The 26445-nt window shown below is 40.6% G+C and overlaps 1 protein-coding gene across 2 annotated transcripts in view; it reads left to right on the top strand.

Moving 5' to 3' along the window:
• Positions 1–26445, top strand: part of COG3 (component of oligomeric golgi complex 3) — a 60121-nt gene that overhangs the window by 30831 nt on the left and 2845 nt on the right. The window contains exons 15-22 of one of the 2 annotated variants that reach the window (XM_069601280.1): positions 2072–2196; positions 6741–6830; positions 10075–10195; positions 12917–13005; positions 13114–13248; positions 19360–19435; positions 24112–24239; positions 25318–25416. In XM_069601280.1, the coding sequence (XP_069457381.1) occupies positions 2072–2196; positions 6741–6830; positions 10075–10195; positions 12917–13005; positions 13114–13248; positions 19360–19435; positions 24112–24239; positions 25318–25416 (863 nt within the window). The remainder of the gene's footprint in view (positions 1–2071; positions 2197–6740; positions 6831–10074; positions 10196–12916; positions 13006–13113; positions 13249–19359; positions 19436–24111; positions 24240–25317; positions 25417–26445) is intronic. The other variant, XR_011259336.1, reaches the window with a different exon arrangement.

Below are 26445 nucleotides of genomic sequence, written 5' to 3' on the forward strand. Positions count from 1 at the left end.
GGAGTAGATGTCAGGGCAAATTGGCGGAGGGTCCATCCTGTGAAGAGGCTGATTATCAGTGTCTTCAATAAGTGTAGCCGTTAATCTCCATGTCGAGCAAGTGAGGGCAGTGTGAGGCTCACGGAGGAGGAGACGAGCAGGTGCGGGAGATGCCCTGCAGCCGGTTTGCGCTGCTCCTCAGAAGAGGCAGCTAGTAGGCCCTGGACTTGGCTGTATAAGGAACTTTTCCCCATCCGCCGCTTCAACTGTTAACTGTTCTCAAGAAAATGAAAAAAGGAACAAATAAATTGACTTCCAGCATTAAGCTACTTAAACACATTTATTTCACTAAACTTTATAACTTGGGAGTACTTTTTGGGCTCTTTCATTTTGAAGGAGGAATCCTGCAGATAGCCTGATTCTCAGCAAAACTATGGATACTTAATCTCCTAAATATTCCATGATATAATTTGTCTAGTTCATCCTTTCTCCTTAAGAAATTTTATATAAGGTAGGTATCCTAGTTTAAAGTAAGGCAGAGCTTTTAAAACTTTTACAAGTATCACATATTTTTGAAAAAAAAAAAAAAAGCTTACAGAACGATGAAGAGAAAGCACCGACCCTCAGTGTTGCCCTCAGCCCTTTCCTGCATAAATCTATCCGCAAGCCTCCAGGTCTCCTCTTGAGGATATGCAGATCTGGCTGTTTTAAATATTTTTTATTTTTTTGGCTGCACCGCATGGCTTGCAGGATCCTTAGTTCCCCAACCAGGGTTCAAATCCAGGCCCCCTGCAGTGGAAGCAGAGTCCTAAGCACTGGACCGCCAGGGAATTCCCTATAGCTTTTTTTTTTAAAAAAAGAATTCTGTTTCGTTTGGCTATACTTTTACTTTTTTATTATTAAAAAAAAATTCAAATACACAGAAACATGGAATGATACAATGAACACCTATGCCCACCACCTGGATTTAAGACTTAATTTTATCATATTGTATCTATAGTTTTGCTAATTGTCTTCCCTGGTGGCTTAGAGGTAAAGCATCTGCCTGCAATGAGGGAGACCTGGGTTCGATCCCTGGGTCGGGAAGATCCCCTGGAGAAGGAAATGGCAACCCACTCCAGTGTTCTTGCCTGGAGAATCCCATGGACCGAGGAGCCTGGTGGGCTACAGTCCACGAGATCGCAAAGAGTTGGACACAACGGAGCGCCTTCACTTTCACTTATTGACATCATTGCAACTTTGCCTTTGAGTAGTTCAGCATCTCTCCCCCTACCCCCCAAAACGGGACATCTTTCACGTAACCATAAACCATTATTGCACTGAAAAATTTGGTAATGTTTCCTGATGTGTTCTAATACGCAGCCTGCATTTCAGTCTGCCCTTCTTGTCTCAGAGTGTGGTCTCAGCTCCACTCTGACGGCTTATCCGAATTCTGGTCCCCCCACCCGGGTGACTGTGCTTCTCTCACAGAAGTGTTTCTGTGCAGCTGTGCAGCCACATGCCTCTCCTTCTCCTCGTCACGCTTGCTGGCAGCTGTCTTTTCTGACCTGGGGAGGGTGGGGTGGGGGTGGGGCTGGACACACAGCACTGGTCCCTTGGGCACTGGATACACTGTGTGGGCCTGGAAGTGATGCAGTTCTGCACGTGGAAGGCTGCCAGGCAAACGAGCTTTGATTGATCTTCCTGTGTAAAGCGCTTTGTTTTCTTGCCACCCCCCTCCCACCCCCGCCTGTGTCCACTGACTATGTTTAGATCCGTCTCCTTTTTACTGGGTGCACGGTATTCTGTAATGGGTGCATACTGCTCCTGTAGTTCATAAAGATAGTTGATTCCAGTGTGGAGAGGGCAGCTTGGGCTAAATGCGGGAGGCTGGAATGCACAGATGTGGGTATTCGTGTGTGTTCTCAGTCAGTGTGTCGAATCTCACCTGTCACTGATGTAGATTTCCTTTGACATTCTCGATTAGAGACGAGGCTAGAGAAAACGGATGCCTCCAGCCTTTGATTGGTGACAGAAACTAATTGACAGTTTATAATTGCTGTGCATGTAAGACAGACCTGTGAAATGTCTTCTTTTCCACTTGGGGTTTTAGGTTCATCTGAATCTCTCAATCCTAGACCACAGACCACGATTTCTCCAGCAGATCTTCATGGAATGTGGTATCCTACAGTTCGACGAACTCTTGTCTGTCTCTCCAAATTGTACAGATGTATAGACGTATGTGTGTCAGTCAATCCTTGTAGCTTTACTGTAAATTGCTTGCTCTGTGACTTAAAATGTTTTTTAATTTAAATTTTATTTTAAGATCTTGATGCAATATATTTTGCTTGGTATTAGATTCAGATAATATAATTTTTATATACAAAGAGAACTTTAAGATCACTCTAACTTAGAGATTCTTAACCTGAGTGTTTTGTAGGCCTTCAGAATCCTCTCATGGACTTTGCATAGTCTGTGAACACCTTGAAGTTGTGGGTAAAATTTTGTCTATGTTTGTATTTGTCTTTTTGAGAAAAAGGCCTATAACTTTTATTGTTTCTTAAAGCCTGTAGCTTTTGTTTCTCATGGCTACAAATACATTTAAAACTATTGATTAGTTCATCTGTCTTTAGTCTGTAGATGAAGACAAAGATGCAGGAAGGTTAATATGTCCAATGTCACATAACGTATATTTTGTATAATATACATTTAGTACTGAATGCAACTACTTTTGTACTCAGTTTAAGTCAACTTCTTTAACAAGTGTTTCTTGTTACACAGATTACATGTGTTTCTAACCATGGACTAATTATTTGCTGAAATTAGCAGTACCCTTTTAGTTTTTTTAGCCTCAACTTATACTGCACATTTGTTTCAGGTGGCATTTATTTTAAGCATTTCAGTTTAACGATATGTCAATCACTGAATGACCAGTTGTCTACATTTATTTAATGTTAGTGTTAAAACCAAAAAAAATAGTTTATAAAAATCAGTGACTTTAATTCACTTTTCAGAAATTAATTTGATCATTACAACTTAAATAGCATATGAAGAGAGAAGTGATTAAATACAGAAAGAAAAGAAAGTGAAGTTGCTCAGTTGTGTCTGACTCTCTGCGACCCCATGGACTGTAGCCCTCCAGGTTCCTCTGTCCATGGGATTTTCCAGGCAAGAGTACTGGAGTGGGTTGCCATTTCCTTCTCCAGGGGATCTTCCCGACCCAGGGATTGAACCCGGATCTCCTGCATTGCAGGCAGGTGCTTTACTGTCTGAGCCACCAGGGAAGACTACAACGATCATGTAATTAATTGTTCAGAAGCCACTGTCTGTTTAGAGTGTGGGTCAGAAGGGAACGTGTGTATCCCCTCCCACTCTGGAGATCCTCTGTGCTCACTGCCCTCTGGCCTGAGCAGGATTGCACAGCTGGCTCATGGGTTCACTGAAGAGCTCACTACTTGATATCTATGTTAAACTACATCATTCCTGGAGTTTGTGCTCGGAGATTCTGGAATTGAACCAGAAAGCACCTTTTACTCCATTCTGGGACTCTTAGGGGTGAGGCCGGGTCGCCTGTTGCAGAGTTGGATTCTCAGCCATTTTGCCCAGCTGCTGAGGCCTCTCCCAGAGGGAGACTTGGATGTTGGCAGCCCTTCTTCCCCAGGTCCTCCCAGTAGGTGTATTGAATGAGAGTGTTAGGCTGGGATTCAGAAACTTCCTACAGCGGAGCCAGGATCCCAGGGGAAATACAGGGGGCCCCATTCCACGTAGGACTTATTGTCGTCACAGACCCTGGTGAAGTCTCTTAGGTGCTTAGTGGGAATTTTAGGCAAACAGTAGGTAGGCCCATGAACGACACTGTGCCTGTTTTTATTTTATGCCCTAGGCCTGCCTATTACATTTTCACTTAGCTTACATTCAAATCTTATCCCTCTCCATCTGACCAGTCAAAGGTAAAGAAAGACATGAGCAGGAGGAAGAGAGGGTCTCAGTTGAACCTGTCTTCCTAAGGCAGGCAGGGTGAGTGATCTAGCAAGTTCAGTTCAGTCACTCAGTCGTGTCTGACTCTTTGCGACCCCATGAACTTCAGTACACCAGGCCTCCCTGTCTATCACCAACTCCCAGGGTTTACTCAAACTCATGTCCATTGAGTCAGTGATGCCATCCAGCCATCTCATCCTCTCTCATCCCCTTCTCCTCCCGCCTTCAGTCTTTCCCAGCATCAGGGTCTTCTCAGATGAGTCAGCTCTTCGAATCAGGTGGCCAAAGTATTGGAGTTTCAGCTTCAGCATCAGTTCTTCCAATGAATATTCAGGACTGATTTCCTTTAGGATGGACTGATTGGATCTCCTTGCAGTTCAAGGGACTCTCAAGCGTCTTCTCCAACACCACAGTTCAAAAGCATCAATTCTTCAGCACTCAGCCTTCTTTATAGTCCAGCTCTCATATCCATACATGACCACTGGAAAAACCATAGCTTTGACTACACAGATCTGTGATGGCAAAGTGATGTCTCTGCTTTTTGATATGCTGTCTAGGTTGGTCATAGCTTTTCTTTCCAGGAGCAAGCATCTTTTGACTTCATGGCTACAGTCACCATCTACAGTGATTTTGGAGCCCAGAAAAATAAAGTCTGTCATTGTTTCCATTGTTTCCCCATCTATTTGCCATGAAGTGATGGGACCAGATGCCATGATCTTTGTTTTTTGAATGTTGAGTTTTAAGCCAACTTTTTTACTCTCTTTCACTTTCATCAAGAGGCTTGTTAGTTCTTTGCTTTCTGTCATAAGGGTGGTGTCATCTGCATACCTGAGGTTATTAATATTTCTCCTAGCAATCTTGATTCAAGCTTGTGGTTCATCCAGGCCAGCATTTCTCATGATGTACTCTGCATATAAGTTAAATAAATGTGGTAACAATATACAGCCTTGATGTACTCCTTTTCCTATTTGGAACTAGTCTGTTGTTCCATGTACAGTTCTAACTGTTGCTTCTTGACGTGCATACAGATTTCTCAAGAGGCAGGTCAGGTGGTCTGGTATTCCCATCTCTTTCAGAATTTTCCATAGTTTGTTGTGGTCCACACAGTCAAAGGCTTTGGCTTAGTCAATAAAGTAGAAGTAGATGTTTTCCTGGAACTCTCTTGCCTTTTTGATGATCCAGGGAATGTTGGCAATTTGATCTCTGGTTCCTCTGCCTTTTCTAAATCCAGCTTGAACATCAGGGAGTTCATGGTTCACGTACTGCTGAAGCCTGGCTTGGAGAATTTTGAGCATTACTTTACTAGTGTGTGAGATGAGTGCAATTGTGTGGTAGTTTGTGCATTCTTTGGCATTGCCTTTCTTTGGGATTGGAATGAAAACTGACCTTTTCCAGTCCTGTGGCCACTGCTGAGTTTTCCAAATTTGCTGGCATATCGAGTGCAGCACTTTCATAGCATCATCTTTCAGGATTTGAAATAGCTCCACTGGAATTCCATCACCTCCACTAGCTTTGCTCGTAGTGATGCTTCCTAAGGCCCACTTGACTTCACATTCCAGGATGTCTGGCTCTAGGTGAGTGATTACACCATCGTGATTATCTGGGTTGTGAAGATCTTTTTGGTACAGTTCTGTGTATTCTTGCCACCTCTTCTTAATATCTTCTGCTTCTGTTAGGTCCATACCATTTCTGTCCTTTATTGAGCCCATCTTTGCATAAAATGTTTCCTTGGTATCTCTAATTTTCTTGAAGAGATCTCTAGTCTTTCCCATTCTATTTTTTTCTTCTATTTCTTTGCAGTGATTGCTGAGGAATGCTTTCTTATCTCTCCTTGCTATTCTTTGGAACTCTGCATTCAAATGGGTATATCTTGACCTAGCAAGAGACAGCCTTAATCTTGTCTCACTGTGCAGTAGCCTCATGAGAAACAGAGGAGAGGGTGGCAGTGCAAAAAGAGAATAAATCCTTACGCACGAGACCAGAGCCCAGGATGGTGGCCTAGTAATAAATATTATGCTCATACACATCCTTATCAGTTCTGTTTCAGGTGGAGTAGAGGCAGAGAGGAAGCAGGGGGGCTGACCGGAGTCTGTGCACACACACCTCTGGGAAGATGCAGCAGTGGCAGAATTAAATTAATCATACTTCACCTTCTGTTTTGTAACCTGATTTTGTTTTTAATTATATTCTTGTACAAGAATTTTATCACTTCCTGTTCAGCATCCTTTGATTTCATGCACAGTATTTCATAATTTAGATTTACCAGTGTTTTGTCAGCTGCCTATCATTGAATATTTATTTCCAGATTTTTTTTTTGGCTGCTTTAAATAATATGAAAAGAGTCGTGTATGAATCTTAGAATACAGTACTGATATTACTTGGGATACATTTTTAGAAGTGGATTTACTGAGGCTCTGTTTTAAAGTTGGTTTTGTATGTTTAAAAAGCAGCCTATATCATGAGATGGTACTGGAGTGAGAGCTTCCCAAGGTCAGATCAGGACCAGCGCAGAGCCTGGCATGAAATAGGTGCTCAGGAAGTAGTGTTGAAAGACACTATGAAACGTAAGAGTTTCAAGAGGTGCAAATTAGGAAATTGTGCTGGTCTAGAAAGCTTGTGTAGGAATAGGAAAGTCTGGGAGGAGTATCGGTTCAGTTCAGTTGCTCAGTCGTGTCCGACTCTGCAATTGGTAGTAATGAATTAATTCATCAGATGAGGGCAAGCAAGTTGTACTCACAGCCTACATATTTCCTTTTTGCTTTGTTTGAAGTGCTACAGGGGATGTTTTTCTTTTGTTTCACCAGAGGGCAGTGTTCCAAGGACTATCACAGGAAGCCTTGTCGGCCTGCATTCAGTCACTGCTTGGAGCATCAGAGTCCATCAGCAAAAACAAGGTTTGATGAAGTGTTAGATGAAATCTGATCATCTATAATACTATTGTGGAATGCAGCGTTTATATACAGGCACAGAAATTTAAAGCCATTTTGGCAGTAGCATTTATTTTTTTAATGTGATTTAATTTTGAGGCCCTTTGAGAGGACGTAGTACTTCATTTTAGTGCTAAAGACTACACTAAATAAGAGAGTGCCAGCTTTGCTGAAGTACCAAAGGTGATACTTAGGTTATAAATTCTGTGGGATAAAGGTTTCTTGTTCTAGCCTTAGTAGCAGGAAGGTACTGGACTGCTCGTTCCCTGGAATACCGAAACTGTTTTCAAGAAATCGTAGCAATCTGTCATCATCCCTACAATGACATTCCAAATAGCTGAGTGGCCTCACTTGGAGGAATCAGTCAGTCAGTTTGGAAGATAAGAGTAGGGGACCATGGATTATGTGACTAGGACTTGACATGATTCTGTAACTCACAGTTTTTATTCAAGAAGAAGGGATCTGGGGCTGACGGCTGTTGGCATGTGCTTCTCCCACAACCCCTGAGGTTTTTTTTCCAGAAAGTATGGTTCAGGATGCTGCTCTGTTTAACTCCCCACCTAAAACACCTATAGCTCACCAACAGGGAGGAAGTTGTGGGACTGTTTCCAGCCAAAATTTCATAGCTCGTGGGAGTGTTCAGACTTTGTGAACCTTTCTAGACTTCCAGATTTATCAACTTGGTTTCTAACTTCAAGGTTTTAGATAAACTAAAAACAGAAACCTCCTCACGGAAGAATGTGGGATCCTAGACAAACTGGAAAAAGCTCTGCTTTTGTGGCCACTGTATGTTCCCATTCATGGGATTGAGAGTTGAAAGGAAATTCTGACCCGGGAACTAGAAGAGAACTGGAAGTTAAGTTATAGACAGGCAGGTTGAAATTTAAAACGTATTTCCCAGCCTGAGCTTTCATATTCTTTTGTGATAGAGGGAATTAGGAAACACGTCTAACACTAGACACATGTTTAAGTAAATTGTGGTATATTCCATACAGTGGAATATACAGACGTTAAGTTCCAGAAAAGGGAATGATAAAATCTAACATAAATATGTTAAGGTAAAAACAAGGCGCAGGATACAAACCAGATGATAACTATGTAATGAATACATTCATTGAAGAAAGTAGTGATGAAAGGTTGGGGTGACTGCAGATGACTCTCGTTTCTTCTCACACTTGTCTTTACTTTCCACAGTTTATACAGTGAGCATGTATTTCTTAGATTATCAGAGGGACAACAATGACCTAATTTTAAAAATTCATGTGCTTATATCCTCTTGTATCTCTGTCCTCATTTTAAAGGGAAGAATGAAAGCCCTTTTTTTTCATTATTTGGCCTTTTCCCCACACCACCTGTAAGGCCATCCTCACATAAGGCCATCGTCTAACTGTATTTCCTTCATATTATAAGGTGCTTAAATATATATGAGGAGACCTTCAATTTAGTAAGAATTAGCCGATTTATTTTCACAACTAAGTATGCTTTTCATCTTTCAACTTTTGGAAAAGTGATCAATGAAAATGGCTTAATGTGTTGAGACTTTCTTAAGGAAAGAAATTTTTTTCCATACTTAAATTGAGCACCTAGTTTATCAGTACACTAACACGATACTATTTGCTGAATCACAGTAGCTTCCAAAAAGTAAATCCAATCTGTATGATACTGTTTCCTCTTTCGGAGCTGTTAGTTCTTTTGAAAACAGAGCAATTATTCAAAATGGGTAGCATTTCCTACTTACCCAATGCTCTCTGTTCTAGAGTGCAAAGTGAGTTTCCATCAAGTAAATCATACACGTTGATTTGTGTCTATTCAGGAGGGTGGGAAGGAGAGAGAGAACAGAGAGGAGTCACCTTAATAACCTCTTTAAAGCTTATACAGCGCACCTTGTTTTACTGTGGTTTGCTTTATTGTGCTTCACAGATAACTGGGGGGGTTTGTTTCTGTGTTTTTTTACAAACTGAAGATTTGTGGCAATCCTGTGTCAAACACGTCTGTTGGCACCATTTCCCCAACAGCATTTGCTCACTTAGTGTGTTTGTGTCACATTTTGGCAGTTCAGTGTTTCAAACTTTCATTGTTATATTTGTTGTGGTGATCAGTGATCAGGGATCTTTGATATTGAGTTGCTGTAAGCTCAAATGATGATTATTTTAAAATATTTTATTGCTAAAGATGGTTAATGTTTTTAGCAACAAGTATTTTAAAATTAAGGTATGTACTTTGTTTCCTTAAACATAATGCTGTTGGCCACATGATAGTATGGTGTAAATGTAACCAGAAAATTTCTGTGACTCGCTTTGTTGCGATAATCATTATTGCAGTGGTCTGGAACCAAACCCGCTGTGTCTCCAAGGTGTGCCTGTGTTAGTTACTGAAAGACATTATTCTTTTTGTAATGCAGAATAAGTTCGTTAAAAATATTTTCAAAGTAAGTCTGTCTTGGGTAGCAGCAAGAAGGAGCAAACATAGCCTTGTTCTTCCTAATTAATATACAGACTCTTTTCTGAAATGAGAGCTATGGTGATTCACTATTTTGGGAACTGGGTCAGAGCTTTGAGAACTGCGCTTGAATCACAAAACTCTTGAGGCTGTGTCCCGAGAGGGTTAAAGGAAATGCAGGGGTGTCTGCACTTCCTGTGTGGGGTGTAGCTAGTCCGTTCTCCATTGCTGGCAGCGTAATCCAAACTGACCGCCTGAAATCTTCTTACATTTGGAGGCTCCTGTTGTACTTTTATATAAATACCAATATTTCTGATATTCTGAATATTGAAACCACCTCGACCAAACAGTGAAAGCTGTGTTACTGAGAGAAACTAGGAAGCTGTGTGAGATCAGTCAGGCTCAGGCCTGGAACCCTGCTTGCTGTGCTGTGCTGATCTTGGGCCGTATCGTCTTTTCTCTTTCTGCACTGGGTTAGAATAGACTTGACTTCTGTTTCTAACTGTGTTGCTTCAAGACCTATTGTCTGGTTTACTTTCTTGGGTTTGCTAAGTAGATGATAGTAAAAGTTTGAAGTAAGGTTTTTCCAGATAGTTTCAACATGAAAATATGGTAGAGTTCATCGCACAACGGAGGAGTATTGGTACCATGCAGTTACGCTAAAGGCAAGTGACCTAGATAGATTAATGTTGAGTTAGTAGCAACCGTGTTATATGTATTCCTATTTTTACTTAATCTGTGATAATATCCATTTTTCTGTCTTACAATTTAGACTCAGATTGATGGACAACTTTTCTTAATAAAGCACCTTTTGATTCTTCGTGAACAAATTGCTCCATTTCACACTGAATTCACCATTAAGGAAATTTCCCTGGACCTCAAGAAAACTAGAGGTACTTCCTTGCCCTGGCTGGCACAGTTGGGTGTGTTTGACCTGTCCAAGTGTGGCAGCACAGGTTTATAGGTTTATTTTATGTTCATCTGCAATTTTTGATTTTGCATGCTGTGCTTGCTGAGCATGTTGCTTGTTCATACTAAGCTGAGCTGACAACATCCTAGTTACATCTGACCTGCTGTGTTTTCTTTATGGAGAGAACTCGGTTTGAGCATTTCAGCTTGCAGTGTGACTTCTCTGAGACTCTGCCACATATTACCATAACCAGTTAGAAAACGAAAGATCATTGTAATAACTACTTAAGAGTGTCAGCTAACCGGAATGATTTTAGACATTGAGTTGGGTTTGTCAGTTCATAGAAACTCAGGAGGCCAGCTGGGTAAAATCAGAAGAGTGAGTCAGGTTCTGTTCCTGGTCCATCATTTCCTGGTTCTTGTGATTTTAAACATGTGTTTTAGCTTCTGTACCCCACGTAAAATGAGCAGAATCAACCCATCATGCTTTCACCAGATTATCAAGATCATTAAGAGTGAAAATGAATGAAAATATATATTAAAGTGTTTTTGTAAGCTTAAGGTGCTTAAATAAACTTAAGTTGTATTATTAAATCAGCTGGTTAAGTAATCACATTGATAGGGTCTTGAGTTGGTAATAGGCATTAAATCATCTTGAGATAGATGCTTCATCCATACTAATGATTTGTTTCTGTCTGAATTAGCAAGTGATGATTTCTAAAAGATTAGTTATTTTTTAAGATGCTGATCTTGCAGAGAAGGAAATGGCAACCCACTCCCATAATCTTGCCTAGGAAATCCCATGGACAGAGGAGCCTTGTGGGCTACAGTTCATGAGGTGGCAAAGAGCTGGACGTGATTGAATGACTGAACAACAGCAAAAAGTACCAAGTGTACAATCCTAACTAGCTAGCTGATCATTTAGAAGCTGAGTGTGTCAAAGCCACAGAGAACCTGTCTGTTAGAGCTCATTCAGTTAGTAACCTTTATCGAGTCCCATGTATGTTTGTTAAAAATAAAATAAAATTGAAAGCCTTTGTATTAAAAAAAAAAATGCTGATCTTGAACAGTTAAAGGATATACCATCAATATCCATCTCCCTTACTTACAAATTTATCTAAACTTTATCTTAACCATTTCCAAGAGAATTAAGCTCTAATGCCTTAAGCCATCCATTTAAGAAATGAATGGATTTCTCCCTTGTGCACTGGAAGAATTGAGAAAATTCACAGCCATTCAGATTACTTTTTGTATTCCATGGTTTAGAGGGTCTTCAAATGTAGGATTTCCAAGAGGAACAAGTTACTTTCCTAATGACTGCTTATAAACTAGTGGACTTGATATGACATCACTTGGAATCAGTGAGTCGTATTAAAACAGCTTATTCTTTTTCTTTTCCTAATGCACTTTCCTGTTCACCATAGAGAATACCTATTGGTTCTGGTGGAATCTGGATAGTAAGCCTGTATGTTATTCATCTGCATTGTAAATTTTTTTTCTATAACAGCCAGATTTCCTGACTTTTGCCTTTATAGAATGCATCATTTTTTTAGTTTTTTTCTTTTAGTTTCTTCTCATCAGAGGCTTCCAATTCAGTGTGACATGTGGGAATAGCACCCTAACCTTGAGGAATGCCAGGCACTGACGGTCCTTATTTTATTCAAAGGATGAGGTGAAGCAGGACTGATCTATTTTCTTTCACATTTTTTCTAATTCATAACCTGTTGCTGCTTCGTTCTACTATAGATCCACTGAGGTGTGAGAAAATGAAGTATTCTAAAATTTTGGCAAATTTTGGTTTAAAATGTGTTTTCCCTGCAACACAATGAAGGTTCTGTAATCCTGCTGCATGATCACCTAGAGTTTTTCAGGTTTCTTGTAGAAAGGACAGTGGAAATGAAGAGTCATTTACTAAAGCATACTGAATTCAGAATACTGAATCTGATAGGGGATTTTTTTTTTCTTTCAGTTACATCAGTTCGCAGTTGAGGCAGGGAGTACAGTGTGGTGTGTGTATGTGCTTTTAAATGCGGGCTAGAAGCACTTCATGCTGTGCTTTCTGCAGCCTGGCAAGGCAAAGCAAAGTGCTGGTCTTTTCTGACTATCACTGGGTACTTGCTGTCTTTACTTTTAAGCCTCTAACCTCTCACGACTAACATTATATCGTATTGCATTTGAACATCAATGAGACCTGTTAGTACTTTGCACAGATTCTAGTTAGTCTGGAGGTTAAGGGGTAAATATGTCCTTTTGGTGTTTTTTTTTTTTCTGGCTGACATATTAATTTATTCTCTCTGCTTCAAATGAATAAATTTCTCTGCCAGCCAGATCTTAAACAAAAGAAGCTGGGTAAGTATATGAATCTTTTTTTTTTTTTTTTAAGAAAATCTTATTTAGCATCATTAAAGTAAAGCTGTGAAATTGTAAGGTGTTAATTACCATTCATCCTTTTTTCTTTGTTCCTAAAAATAAATAATTGTGGTTAACAGCCATTTTGCAATTCTGAGTTCTAGAAAATAATTATGCGTGAGTACTGTAGCCATCATGGGCACTAACCTCACCCACTCATGGAGGTGACTTGGAAATGAGAGCACTCTTGCCCGGTAGTGATAGAGAACCGAGTGTATGTTTACACCCTGAAATAGTTACGTGACTTCTCTGTTGAAACTGTACATGTTCACTGGATGAGTAATTTTGTTTCACAGATGCAGCATTTAAAATCCTGAATCCTATGACTGTTCCAAGATTTTTTAGGCTGAATAGCAACAATGCCTTGATAGAGTTCTTGTTGGAGGTGAGAAGGAGTCTGTTTGCTTGGTGGTGGGAGAGAAACAACATTCTTTACATGTCTGGTAATTTTAGGCACATAAAAACAGGAGGAAATTGTCATCTTCTTTTTAAGGGTACTCCTGAGATAAGAGAACATTACCTTGACTCTAAAAAAGACGTAGACCGCCACCTGAAATCAGCCTGTGAGCAGTTTATTCAGCAGCAGACCAAGCTGTTCATAGAGCCGCTGGAGGAGTTCCTGACAAAGGTATAGACCTTGCTGCATATTTGGTAAAGTAATTCTGAATTCTTCCCTAGATTGCAGTTTGAATTGCCTTCTTGTGAAATCTTTGGCAGAAAAATAGTAAACCGATGTCTTAACGATCCTGAGAAATCACCGTGTTTCGTCTTACGGAAGCTTTTTGGTTTGGACTTTTAGGTAGGCATGCAGGATTCTTCAGTTGTGAAAGAAAGTATGCGTATTGCAAATCTAGCTCTAGCAGGCCCTGGTTAGCTCTCTTCTCCACAGTGTAGATGTCTGCGTGTGGTCTGGGACTTTCGCTTAGATTAGGACCTTCGTGGCAGTAGTCACAGACCTGTGTATGAGGGTTTCCCATTGCCTAAACGAGTGATTTATTTTCCTCTTGCTTTACATGCTGTTCCTGTCTTTCATTTTGTATGGATAATTGAGAATTGAAGATTCTTACATCATTGCATTGTTAATCACCACATATATAGATTTATAATAATCTGTCTATGTCTCTGTCTCCCAGCTAAAATCCATGAACTGGCAAATGCCAACAAAGAAAAAAAATCAGATCATGGCAGTTTTGACTTTCTTTTTTTCAATAATGGTTTTTAAAAAATCTAAGTTTTGTTGCTAAGGACTTACCTCGTAAAGATGCTTAAAAAGTCTTGAAATTAACTTTAATTTATTAATCTCTACTGTCTGTCCAGACTTGAATTTGAGGACATTAAAAGAAAAAAATACAAACATGACAGCCTTTCGTCTCAAGTTTGCTTACCTAAGTCTTAAATGGGGAGACAGGGTGTATCTACGAAATGACCAGAGGCAGCTCAGGAAATTGTTCGTTGGTAACATGTTGCTGGCTCCTGTGATAAAGAGAAGATACTAGTTTTTTAAAATGAGGAATGATACAAAAAAAAAAAAAGCAAATATAGAAATGGTAAACTGTTTTTTTATGATTGGGGTATATTACTTGTTTGGTGGATTTTAGCCTGTTCGTCAAGAATTTGGAATGTATGCGTTTTTTTTTTTTTCCCCTCACTACATAAATTTAAAAGGAATGTGGTGTAAATGTTTTCTACTGGCTTTTGATTTTTAAAAAATGGTGCTAGTATTGATATTTTGTAAGTTACTAATAAGTCATCATAGTCTTTACTAAAACTGCCCTCATGGACAGACAACTCGTTTGTAGATTGTAGTATGTGTTTTGGGAGAGCATCCACATGAATACTTGTGGGAAATGCTAGAGATGAATATTGTACAGCAGCAGAGCGAATCTTCTGATGTGAGCAAGACGGTTAGAATGAAATCTTGGCTTAATGGGTTTTTTTCCTAGAAAAACACAGTTTTCCCAGAAGTCAAAAGAATGAAAATTTACTGATGGCAGTTGTCCAAGTTGACCTGAGTATAAGTTTGGTATATTTAATATGTGCTAAGTCGCTTCAGGTGTGTCCGACTCTGTGCGACCCTATGGACTGTAGCCCGCCAGGCTCCTCTATCCATGGGATTCTCCAGGCAAGAATACTGGGGTGGGTTGCCGTGCCCTCCTCCAGGGGATCTTCGCGACCCAGGGATTGAACCCACGGCTGTTACATCTCCTGCGTTGACAGGCTGGTTCTTTACCATTAGTGCCACCTGGGAATCTGGTTTAACTTTGTGCATTTTGGAAGATTCTGGACACTGAACATTCTTTAAAATTGAGACATTTAGGTAGAAAATATGTATCCAAGTCTGAATTGTAGCATGGCTCTGCCTGGACATGCCACACACTACAGCTGGGACCCCTGTGTAGCTGATCATTCAGCTCCATTTATACTCCTCTCACTGGGATAGGGGAGGCAAAGGTCTCCCTCACTCCGCCAACAGCTCAGTCTCTGTTGCCCTTCTTCAGTTCATTCGCAGTTGTCTCGTTTTTCCTTTTACAACCCTGCTCCCTCACTGCTCCTCACTGTTTAGTGAGACTCTTTAGTAGATACTTCAGCTTAGAGGACCCAGCATCCCTTCTACGCTATCTTATTCCAAATTGGAGAAGACTCTGATGCTGGTAAGGTTGAGGACAGGAGGAGAAGGGGGTGACAGAGGATGAGATGGTTGGATGGCATCACTGACTCGGTGGACCTAAGACTGAGCAAACTCCTGGAGGTGGTGAAGGACTGGGAAGCCTGGTGAGCTGCCGTCTATGGGGTCGCAAAGCGTCTATGGGCTCGCGAAGCGTCAGACGCATTCAGACACGCCTGAACGACTGAAAAACAACAAATTCCAAATTTAAGTTTCTTCCCTTGTCCTCTTGGCATAGAGTGGGTCAAAGGCGAAGATATTTACACACATAGGCAACTCACATGCACTGTACACCCTAGAGTTCATACAGACACTTGCGATCATTTAAGACATTGTTTCTTAGAATTTGTGGACCAAACATTTTTCACGTTTCACCAAGTCAACGTTACTAGTACTCTGACTAGCAGAGACAAAGTAAATGATTTTAAAACCTTAAAAGGATTTTCTTTGAAGGTAATTCTGCAGGTGCAGAATCTTATACCCCTTTTGTTATACTTGCCATTGTAAGGCAGTCAGTTCTTGTGCCTTGATAAATGACTGCAAGAAAAACAGTATTCATCGATGTAGAAAGGAAACTATTTCATCTTTCATCTGGCTGTGTGCTTGTAGGTCTCAGTATTTACTATTTGGATGTAAGCCTCATTAAAAAAATGTCCTCAGCTTGTTTCTGAGTTTGGACTGATTTTTAAAACATATATGGATTTGCCATAAAACAAACTGTGAGAGTCTGTAGAAAACATTTTTAGGTTGTCAGAAGACTATTTTTTTGTACCTGAAGACTCCAGGTGTGATTCCGATCTCCTTCACCTGTTGTAAATTGGCTTTATTGTTTATGTAGCTCTTTGCTTGAGCTCTCTTTGTTGAGATGCTTTGTTTTCATTAATTCTCCTTACATCCCCTGTACCTAGAGTAGGTAAATCATCTTCATTTCAGACTGAGAAATTCAACCTTAGCATTGTGACTCATTACACATGAGATGAACATTTCTACGGCGTTTTTAATCTATCTGGTGTAAACATCCTTCCTGATTTTGGGGGGTCACAATTAATAAAATTTTATTTTATAAAATAATGAAATTTCTTGAGAATGATAAAGTTCTAGAAGAACTTTGCCTTGTTTCCTGCTCCTTGAAAGATAGCCTTTCCTCTCGGCATCATTTCAATGGTCCTAGGGAGTGTAGTAACCCACTCCAGTGTTCTTGCCTGGAGAATCCTAGGGATGGGGGAGCCTGGTGGGCTGCCGTCCATGGGGTCGCACAGAGTCGGACACAACTGAAGCGACTTAGCAGCAGCAGCAGCAGGGAGTGCAGTGGGCTTCCCTGGAGGTCAGTCGGTAGAGAATCTGCCTGCGATGTAGGAGACTGCCTGCAATTCAGAAGACCCGGGTTTGATCCCTGGGTCGGAAAGGTCCCCTGGAGAAGGAAATGGCAACCCACTCCGGTATTCTTGCCTGGGAAATCCCATGGATAGAGGATCCTAGTGGGCTACAGTCCATGGGGTCACAAAGAGTCAGACATGAGTGAGCAGCTGAGCATGCATGCAGGGAGGGTAAAACTGTTTTCCAAGTGTTGAGGGGTAGAGGTTTATATGAAAATATTTGGGTCAGATATTTTCCAAAACTAAAACACCGTCCATACTTTTTTTATTGTTCTTGAATTTCATCATATTGAATATTGCTTGAAGCTGACTCCTTAGTAGGGCTTGGGGTAGTCATGAGGGGAGTTGAGAGAGCACAGCATTTCGAGGTGAGGACGCTGAGCTGAGGACCACGTTCTGTGCCTCCTGACCGAGATGGGCGCATGCGCTCAGCTTCTCCAAGCCTTGTTTCTGATCCCTACAGAAGAGCGCTGTCGTATCCCTCCTTCTTACTTACGGTTAGTACAAGGACTCTGGTGGCTCAGATGATAAAAAATCTGCCTACAATGCTGGAGACCTGGGTTTGATCCCTGGGTCAGGAAGATCCCCTCGGGAAGGGAAAGGCTACCCACTCCAGTATTCTTGCCTGGAGAATTCCATGGGGTTGGAGAGTCAGACACGACTGAGCAACTTCCACTATACTCTATGTAGTGAGATATATATATATCACTATATATATCAGGACCAGAAGATCGAAAGTAGCAAAGTACTTTCTAATCACTTGCAGAAATGTTAGTTTATGTGACAAATATGAAGTGAAGATTTTGCTTTTGCAAAAAAACTGAATGAAAGTATTTTATAGGAAGTATAATTTCAAAGTTTATAGCTAAGCTAAAAAGTGTTTCCCGTGGTAGGACCAGTTTATGCTAAAAACTCATGTTAGCAGATTTCATTTCCTCTCAAGCAATTTGCTAAAGTATTGCAAGTTTATTCTTAATGTTCCCTCCTAAGTATTATTAATTTCCTCAGTAACAGTATAAATTAAATTTTTTTCTGACATAATGTTTTAATAGAATTTGACCTATAAATTTCATTTCTGTTCTTAAGGAGTTATAACCCAATGGGAAATCAAGATGGATATTATGTAAACATGAAGATGTGTACAGCAGTGTCATAATGAGACAGTGGGTCTGTCTTCATCCTGTGGGGTTTTAAAAAAGATAGGGCTATTTGCGGAACTTTGAGGAAAATGCTCCTTGAGGTTTCACTTAAAGACAAGTATTGGGTTGGCCAAAAATTTGATTCAGGTTTTTCCGTAAGATGTTAATGGGAAAACCAAAATGAACTTTATGGCCAACCTAATTAATTATCTAGATAGTAAATAGAGGTGAACATACCAGTCTGTATTTGCTTTTAATATAAAATAGTTCTGTGTAATATATGTCATTATGAAATAGGTTAAATTCTGGAACAGCCAGTGGACTAACAGGCAAGCATTACTATTAAAGTGTAACAGTTGGATACAGAAAAATGTTCAGGACTTAGATTTAAGTGGAAAAAAACAGTTTTCAGAGCACTGTGTTCCTGCTTTTGTAAATGTAGACACATTAGTATGTTTCTGTTTACGTTGGGAAATATTGGGGATAATATACACTAAACATGAGCATGTTTTTCTTTTAGCATTGTCTAATCCCTAGACAATGACTCACTTTTAAAAGCAGCATTTCACAGTAAAAATAAAGCCATATAGAGGAATTCAGTGACAGTGGAAAGGGGTGATTTTATACACATGACAACATGAGCAAGGGCCTAGAAGTAGTTTCAGCAATGTGAACTTGGTAGAAACAGAGGGCTGGAGAGGCCTGGGTTAACGTTATGTCCTGTCTGTTATCCTGTCTGTGCGCATCCTCTCCCTGCATATTTATGTGGCCTTCTTCATGAGAAATCGAAAGAGCTGGTGTTGAAGTCTTTCTAATGAGACTGTCTGCTGAGGCCAAGGTCATGGCCTGGACCTGTGGCACCTAGCAGTCCCTTTCTATGAAGATGTTTTATGAGCTTCTGTCTTTCACACTCCCCGGCTCCACCTTAGCCCCACTGTAGTTTGGCATCTTAAGAACATTCTTGTCCAGAATGCATGGTTTTGCTTCTCTGTACTGATGCTGAGCAATGAGGAGAGAAGTGACTAGAGGGTGGGCATCCAGTTCCATACCTCTAACACTGGTTGGTCAAGTGTGCTTTTTGATGCTGTCTGAAAACCTTTTTTTTTTTTTAATAACATTCTCTCTACCTATAATGAAGAAAAGGACCCTGTAGATATATAAAGGGGGTTTTGTCCAGCTCCTGTGACATTTTTCTGATAACATAGGAAAATAATTTAAAGGTAACCTAACAGTCCACTTAAAGAGAGATCTGTTTTGTGTTGATGTTTCTCTCAGTCTTCATTCTTGTCTTCCTGAAATGTTTGAGGCAGAATGCCTCAGGACATTGGTGTGGTTTTCTTTTTTGCAAAACAGTGGTATGCCTTGAAATCACGAAAAAAGTTTTACTTAAATATTTTATTGGTTGTAAAGGATGGGAAATGATTCATTTTCTCTTAGAGCTGTACGTTTGGTTATTATTATTTTCATAGGTTCGAATGGTGTCACATCTTTTGAGAGCAGTTCTAGTTTAATTTGTCATCAGTGAAATGAAACTTTTCCCCTTTTGTCTCCTCTACTAGGTTTCAGCATTAAAAACAATGGCCAGTCAGGGAGGACCTAAGTATACGCTGTCTCAGCAGCCTTGGGCACAACCAGGTATCCACATCTTACTATTTGGGATTTCTCTTTTAGGATGTCGGTTAATTTGCATTTATATAGTCATGCTCTGGCAGCCAGGAGTTGGCTTCCTACTCCTGCTGTGGTTTAGGTTAATGCAAGATCCAGTTTGGAGTGGACAGGTCTTAATTTAGCCTACACTACTTGTATTTCAACAAGCATTCCATACATATACATACGCACACACCCAGTTAAAAATAAAATATGGCTTAGATGAGAATGCTTTGAGTGCACTAGTTTTTGTATACTTGCTTTTCACTGTCTTAGAACTTGGATGAAAATACACTGTTTGATAGTATGAAATTGATGGCACGTATGCTACTGTTTCCAAGTATTATATGAAGAAATACTGCACATTATTACATTTTATACAAGTTACATTCTCTTTAATGTTTTAGAGTGTTTGAAAAACAATTGTAAAAGTTGTTTGGAAGTTGGCAGGCAATGTCATTGATTGGCAGAAATGCTTGAGATGTTTCCTGTCTTAACTCTTTCCTAAATGTAAATTTTTTTGTGCTAGAAGGTTTTTTCCCTTCTTTGGCATTAGATATTAGACACTGAAAATCAAGACTAGTTTTGTGGGTTATTTTTAGTCCATTTTGTGACAGTTTAAGTTGTCGTTCAACCAGAATAAGTCACTTTGTTAGATTATATTTCTGGCCATCCCTTGGCTCATGTTGTGATAGAGATCCTTTGAATGAGAAGGGCACGATGGCGAAGCAGTCTGTTTTAATTATGGGTAAGCCGTGTGCAAGTTGGTAGGAAGCGGTTTGCTTATAGTGAGAAAGCCGAAGGATGAGTCCGTCTTAGCAGCCGTAAAAGATTGACTGTCTATAGGCACTTAAACTGGAATCGGGTTTTTAACACGATTGGCTTTCCATAGTGAAAGAATGTATGTCTGTCAGGTACTTACTTCTTTTGGGAAAAAGAACTGAGGCCATTCTGGGATTTTTAGTTATTCTTGTTAGTGCCTCAGGTTAGTCTGAAGCTGAAGTAGAACAGAGAAGGGTGAGAGTAGCTCTGTCTCTTAGGGAGGTTTGCGAAGCGTAGAGAACCATCACTTGCATTTGAACGGAAGGCAGGATTTTATGCCAGAAATTTGTCATGGGAGCTTTTATAGGTTTGCATTGATTTGTTTTCTTTTGTAAATAAACTTTGTGACACGCTTTAGTCCTTTTGTTTACTGTGGTAGAGACAGTGAATGGTATACTGGATTTATTATTTTAAACCTTGTGTTGTATATGAGATTGAAATCTTTGCCATCTTATGAAAGGACAGAGAACATCCTTCACGTAGTACTACATTCTGTCAAGAGACAGAAAACCAGTCTTTTACAGACAATACTGGAAATTCTAACTATAGTCAGCCTGGTGGCAAACCACTTGTTCTGACCCCTCAGGGTCAGCAGCAGGCTTGTCAATCTGTAACTCAGCACCAGTTCTAGAAGGAATTCTGACTGTCTTCGGATTAACTGGGCTTTTGGCTCAAGGTTTCAGTTACTTGCAGAGCTTATTTAGAAATAGGAGCTGATTTTATTTTGAATGTTAATGTAGGTGAAACTCTTGGGTGCAATAAATTTTTCTTCAAATAGGTAGAAACCCACAAATTGGCATAGGCATAGTTAGTACAGCTAAGCCTAGGGGCTTGATGTATAATTAATGAATTTCCTTTCTGCTCTGAAAAGATTCTCTTTTGCTCAAAGTAGGGGCTGTCATTTTCTCAAGTGGAATCCTAATAGGAGTCTCAGTGTTGAGCGTGTGGTGCTCTTAGGTAGCACTACCGTCATCATTAGTAAAGCAGGAGTAGATGAAAGGAAAAGGAAGCCCACAGGAGGACTAGATGAAATCAGGCTTACTGTTTTTGTCATTTAATCACTTTGTTTCTTTCTATGTGAGGAGATGCTGGCGAATGTTAGCAGTGATACTTCAGTTTACCTAGTTGTATCTTCCGCCCCCTTTGGCCACAGGGAGCTGTGGAGTTGCTGTCTCTTGATCTGTAACAGGAGAAACCCATACTGAAATGTCAAAGATTTTTGAGCCTTTGGGGAGGGAGCACCAAGAGCAGTCTAGGAACTTGCCGTGGACCCTGGAACCCAGGGTTAATGTGGTGCGTGCAGACTTGATCACGTTCTTGGGGTCAGTTCATGATGAACTCATGAGATTGAGCTATAACTACGATGCCAGTTTGTTACTTCACTCTGGGAGATATACCTTCTTAAGAATTAGGGTACTTTATTTACTGAGCTCCACATATAACTGTAGTTGTCCAGGCCTCTGAAAACTGACCAGTGACCCCTCAAGTGTGTTAGTGATGAGAGGGCCAGAGCCTATGGAATTCACTGTCTTAAAGGAGTTTTCATCTGCTCATGAAAAACATGCAGTCCTTGGATTGTTGGTTCGTTCTTCTTGTGGGCACGGCACTTTCTTGCCCTGTTCATCTATGACCCTCCTCAACTGAAAAAACTTTTAACGAAAGTGAAAATGTGGAGGAGTGAAAAATGAGAAGTAATTCTGTTCTCCACCTCCAAGCTAGTTCTCTCAAAGGTAACCACTGTCCACAGCTGCTTCCCAGACATGTGTATTCTAGCACAAACATGTTATACAAATAAGGTTTTACTATTGTTACTTGAAAAACCTGGGCCAACCGCTTTTTAGGTAACAAGTTTTAGCTCGACACCCACCAAGTTTCCCTTTTGGTAAGTGTTGAGCTGAAAGACACAAAAAAAGGCAAAGATCAGAAGGAAGGAGGTATTACTTGCAGCAAGAAAGAACACCAGGGATCTTTCCCAGAGCAGCATCTCCCCAGACAGCAAAATTGGGGAAGTTTTAAGCCAAGGGTACACGTATTCATGAAGGGGCTTGAGCAGAGGGACTTCAAACTTGAACTGGGGCAGTGGTCTCCAGAATCTAAGCTTTGATTGATTGAAGTCATGAGGGTCAGCATCATCATCCAGCCTCCGCCTGGAGGCCTTACTTCCTGCAGAACTCACAGACCAGTATCAGATTGTTCTCTGTATCCCTTGAGGACAAAGCTAGTTTTTCTCACTGAACGTTGTGTTTTGACTGCTCTTCCTTTGTTCCTGCATTTCCTCACTTCCCTTAAGATCATCAATTACTGAGACCTCTTCAGGGACAAGCATTGTGGCTGGGCTTAGATCACAGAATGACTTAGGACAAAATGGCTTCCCTTACGTCAAGAAAACCATGCTTGGTTCTCTTTCTCCAGCGACCTCCTACCCAATCTGCTTACAAAATATCCCCTCCCCGCCCCTTTTTAAAAAAACACTTACTCTGTACCTTAGAGCCCCTTCTATATCAGCATATCCAGCTCTACCCATTTTAAGTAATGGACACATGTATCACTAGAGCACAATTTCTTTAATAATTCTATTAATATTTAAATTTTAGTTTCTCCTTACACTCTTTAATAAACACACATATCTTGGTGGTATTTTGTGAGCATGTCTATAAGGTAAATTTTCAGCAGTACAAACATTAAATATTAAAGAGTATGTGTGTTTTCAGTTTTGCTAGACATTGCCCAGTATCCCTTCCAAGAAGTTGAACCAGTTCATACTGTACTCCCATCAACAGTGGATGAAGGGGAATTCCCTGGTGGTCCAGTAGTTAAAATGGGCTTCCCAGGTGGCTCAGTGGTAAAAAACCACCTACCAACACAAGAGACACAGGTTTGATCCTGGGTTGGGAAGATCAACCCACTCCAGGGTTCTTGCCTAGAGAATCCCATGGACAGGGGCACCTGGTGGGCTACATAGGGTCGCAGAGAGTTGGACATGACTTAGCAACTAAAACATTAGACAACCAATAGTTAGGTCTCCACAGGCAGTGCCACATGGCATGGCTAAAAATAATAGTGCCTGGAGGGGGCTGCTTCCCCACACCTCTGCCAAGTGTGCATATGCACAGTCTTAGTGATTGTGACCAGTCTGCAATATTTCAGTTGTTTTAATAGGCATTTCCTTAATTATGAGTGAGGTCGACCATCTTTGACACCATTAATCAGTCTTTTCCTTTCTAGCTTTCTAGGTAATTTTCTCTTTTAAATACTTAATACAGATTACTGCTGTTCTTTTCCATTTGTACTTCTTCTGAGACACTACATCTGGGCTGCTAATTATTTCAGTTAACATTTTCTGGAATTCTGTTTCTTTTCTGATAATATAAGAACGTAACAGATGGATTTTTAGTTCCCATGAAATACGTGTGGGCATTTTCTGAATGATCTCATAAGACAGAAAGCATCTCTTACTGTGAGTCAGTAAGAGTCACAGTGAATAAGTTCATTCATTACGAAGTAATTCTTTCTAGTGTTTCTCTGCAAATGACTTCCAATTTTACCTTACCTCTTATCTCCAAATTCCAAAGGCACCGTATTACTGTCCCTATGAGTGTCCTGAGCCATGCTGGGGGAATTCTTTTCTGTTTAGCTTTTGTGGTTAGAATTTTATATGTCTAAATACTTAATGAATGTTTATGGGCTTGTGATTAAACTTGATAAATAAACAAAAGTGAAAAAAAATTCTTTGAGGAAATAGTCATCTTTTGCTGTTTTTCTCTCCTTTTATTCTCCTCTGAATTAAAATGGAAGTACTTCTGTTTTTATTTGTGATACTAAGGAGGCTAATTTCTTTCCAGCAAAGGTCAGTGACCTTGTGGCAAGTGCCTACAAGACAATAAAAGCAAAGCTGCCCCTGACATTGAGAAGTATGTCTTTGTACCTATCCAACAAGGATACTGAGTTCATCCTGTTTAAACCAGTCAGGGTAAGTTTCATGATGATGTGTTTGAATGTTGGCTGGTCTCTCCAAGTATTCTTGCTTCTTCTGGCATTTTCCTCTTCCTGTGAACATTTGGAAATGTTGGTCTACTATTCTAGTGCAGTCGATTAAAAAAAGCACTGGGATTCTTGAAAGACTTAACAAAGCTTGCATCTGTCTGATTCTGCCCCCTCCCCCCCCCCAGCCCTCATTTTGTCTTAATTTTTTATGGTTACCTATGGCACAAAGGTGATTTCTGCCAAAAAGTAGAAATGAGTAAATGAGTAATCAGACCTCTGTGTGAGATGTGGCCCAACACTTGAGAGAACAGCCTCTCAGGAACTATGCCCCATTTTACTGGTGAGTAGAGAAGATAAATGGCACCCACTCCAGTGCTCTTGCCTAGAGAACTCATGGACGGAGGAGCCTGGTGGGCTGCAGTCCACGGGGTCGCACGGAGTCGGACACGACTGAAGCGACTTCACATGCGTTCATGCACTGGAGAAGGAAATGGCAGCCCACTCCAGTGTTCTCGCCTGGAGAATCCCAGGGACGGGGGAGCCTGGTGGGCTGCCGTCTATGGGGTCGCACAGAGTTGGACACGACTGAAGCGATATAGCAGCAGCAGCAGCAGCAGTGAAAATACATGGCTTGCAGCGACCCCCAAGGGATTAAACACCAGAGCAAATTTAGTACTCACTGCTTCCAGCTCTGTGTTGAGCTCACATCTTTACTCAAGGCATTGGTTGATTTTTAAAGTACAATTTATGTGTCTGGGAACTTCATTATCTTTTGTGGAAGAAATTGCTGCTGAAGACTCTTATTATTCTCTGGAGGGGACAAGGCTGGCAAGAGTTCAGTTTTTTCCAGGAAATACTATCTGGTAAGTCTTATTAGTTAGGTTGTGCTGGCATGTGAAATATTAAGGACCAGTTACATGTCTTTGGTTATCCCCAGGAAGATACGTCTCCTCCACTTGTTTTGGCAAATAGTAGTATTTAACGTCCTTGGTTCTTCATGTTTAAGGAGGCTGAACCTGTTCTCAGTGACTCATGTAATATGATTGCCTTTTCTTCTTTCTAAGAATAATATTCAGCAAGTCTTCCAGAAGTTCCACGTCTTGTTAAAGGAAGAGTTTAGCCCTGAAGATGTTCAAATCATTGCTTGTCCTTCAATGGAACAGGTAGGTAATCTGTGTTACTTTTATAACCTTTTAGTTGTCTTACTTGAGTAGATAGTATCTTTTGAGTTACCATATTTTGTTGTAATTTTTAAAATTGTACATTATTCTGATGAGCATTGCCAAACGTGCTCTCTCATGTTTGGCAGTGGTGTTCAGATTTTCAGTTGCTTCTTTTTTTTTTTTTTGGCCACACTTTTGTGGCACGTGGGGTCTTAGTTCCCCAACCAGGGATCAAACCTGGCCCCTTGCCGTGGAAGCATGTAGCCTTAACCACTGGACCGCCAGGGAAGTCCCCTCCGTTGCTTTTTAATGCTTTCTGATAATTGAAAGTTGCTCTGTTTAAGATAAACTCTTTGTGGAAGACTCAAACAGTGGTATTTAGGTTGCTACATAGTTTTGTTTGCAGTATGTATGATAAGAGGCCCATGTTTCAAAGATGTCAGAAAGAGGTCCTCTTTTTCTCTTCTTCCTAAATTAAAAAACCTGAAGAGAGAGCTGAGCCTGTGTTTACTGTCATCATGTATTCCGTTCTGTCAGCAAACTTTCATTGAGTAGAAGTAGACTGGCGCCACGGAGGGTATTTTGTTTATGCTTTTAAGAATCGTTGAGGAGTTTAGTATATGGTAAGGACTAGAGAGGAGAGCAGTAAGGTTGCTGAGCGTCTGATTGGTTTGCGTTGAACCTGCAGGGGGAGAGACTGGAGGCAGTGAGTGTGGTCAGTCTTTGAGGAGTTTTACTGTGCGGAGAGAGAAGAGACGGGGTGGTAACTGGAGGAGAAGTGGGGTCATTTTTAAATTGAGGTATAATTCGTATACCATAAAATCCATCTTTTTAATTCGGAGTAATAGATGACCAGTGCAAGTTCGAGGCATGAAACAGGACTCTCAAAGCCAGGGCTCTGGGACCACCCAGAGGGATGGGGTGGGGAGGGAGGTGGGAGGGGGTTTCAGGATGGGGGGACACATGTGCACCCATGGGGGATTCATGTCAGTGAATGGCAAAAACCACCACAATATTGTAGTTAGCCTC

This window comes from Ovis canadensis, chromosome 10 (assembly GCF_042477335.2).
Source record: "Ovis canadensis isolate MfBH-ARS-UI-01 breed Bighorn chromosome 10, ARS-UI_OviCan_v2, whole genome shotgun sequence".
In the NCBI taxonomy this organism is placed as follows: Eukaryota; Metazoa; Chordata; class Mammalia; order Artiodactyla; family Bovidae; genus Ovis; species Ovis canadensis.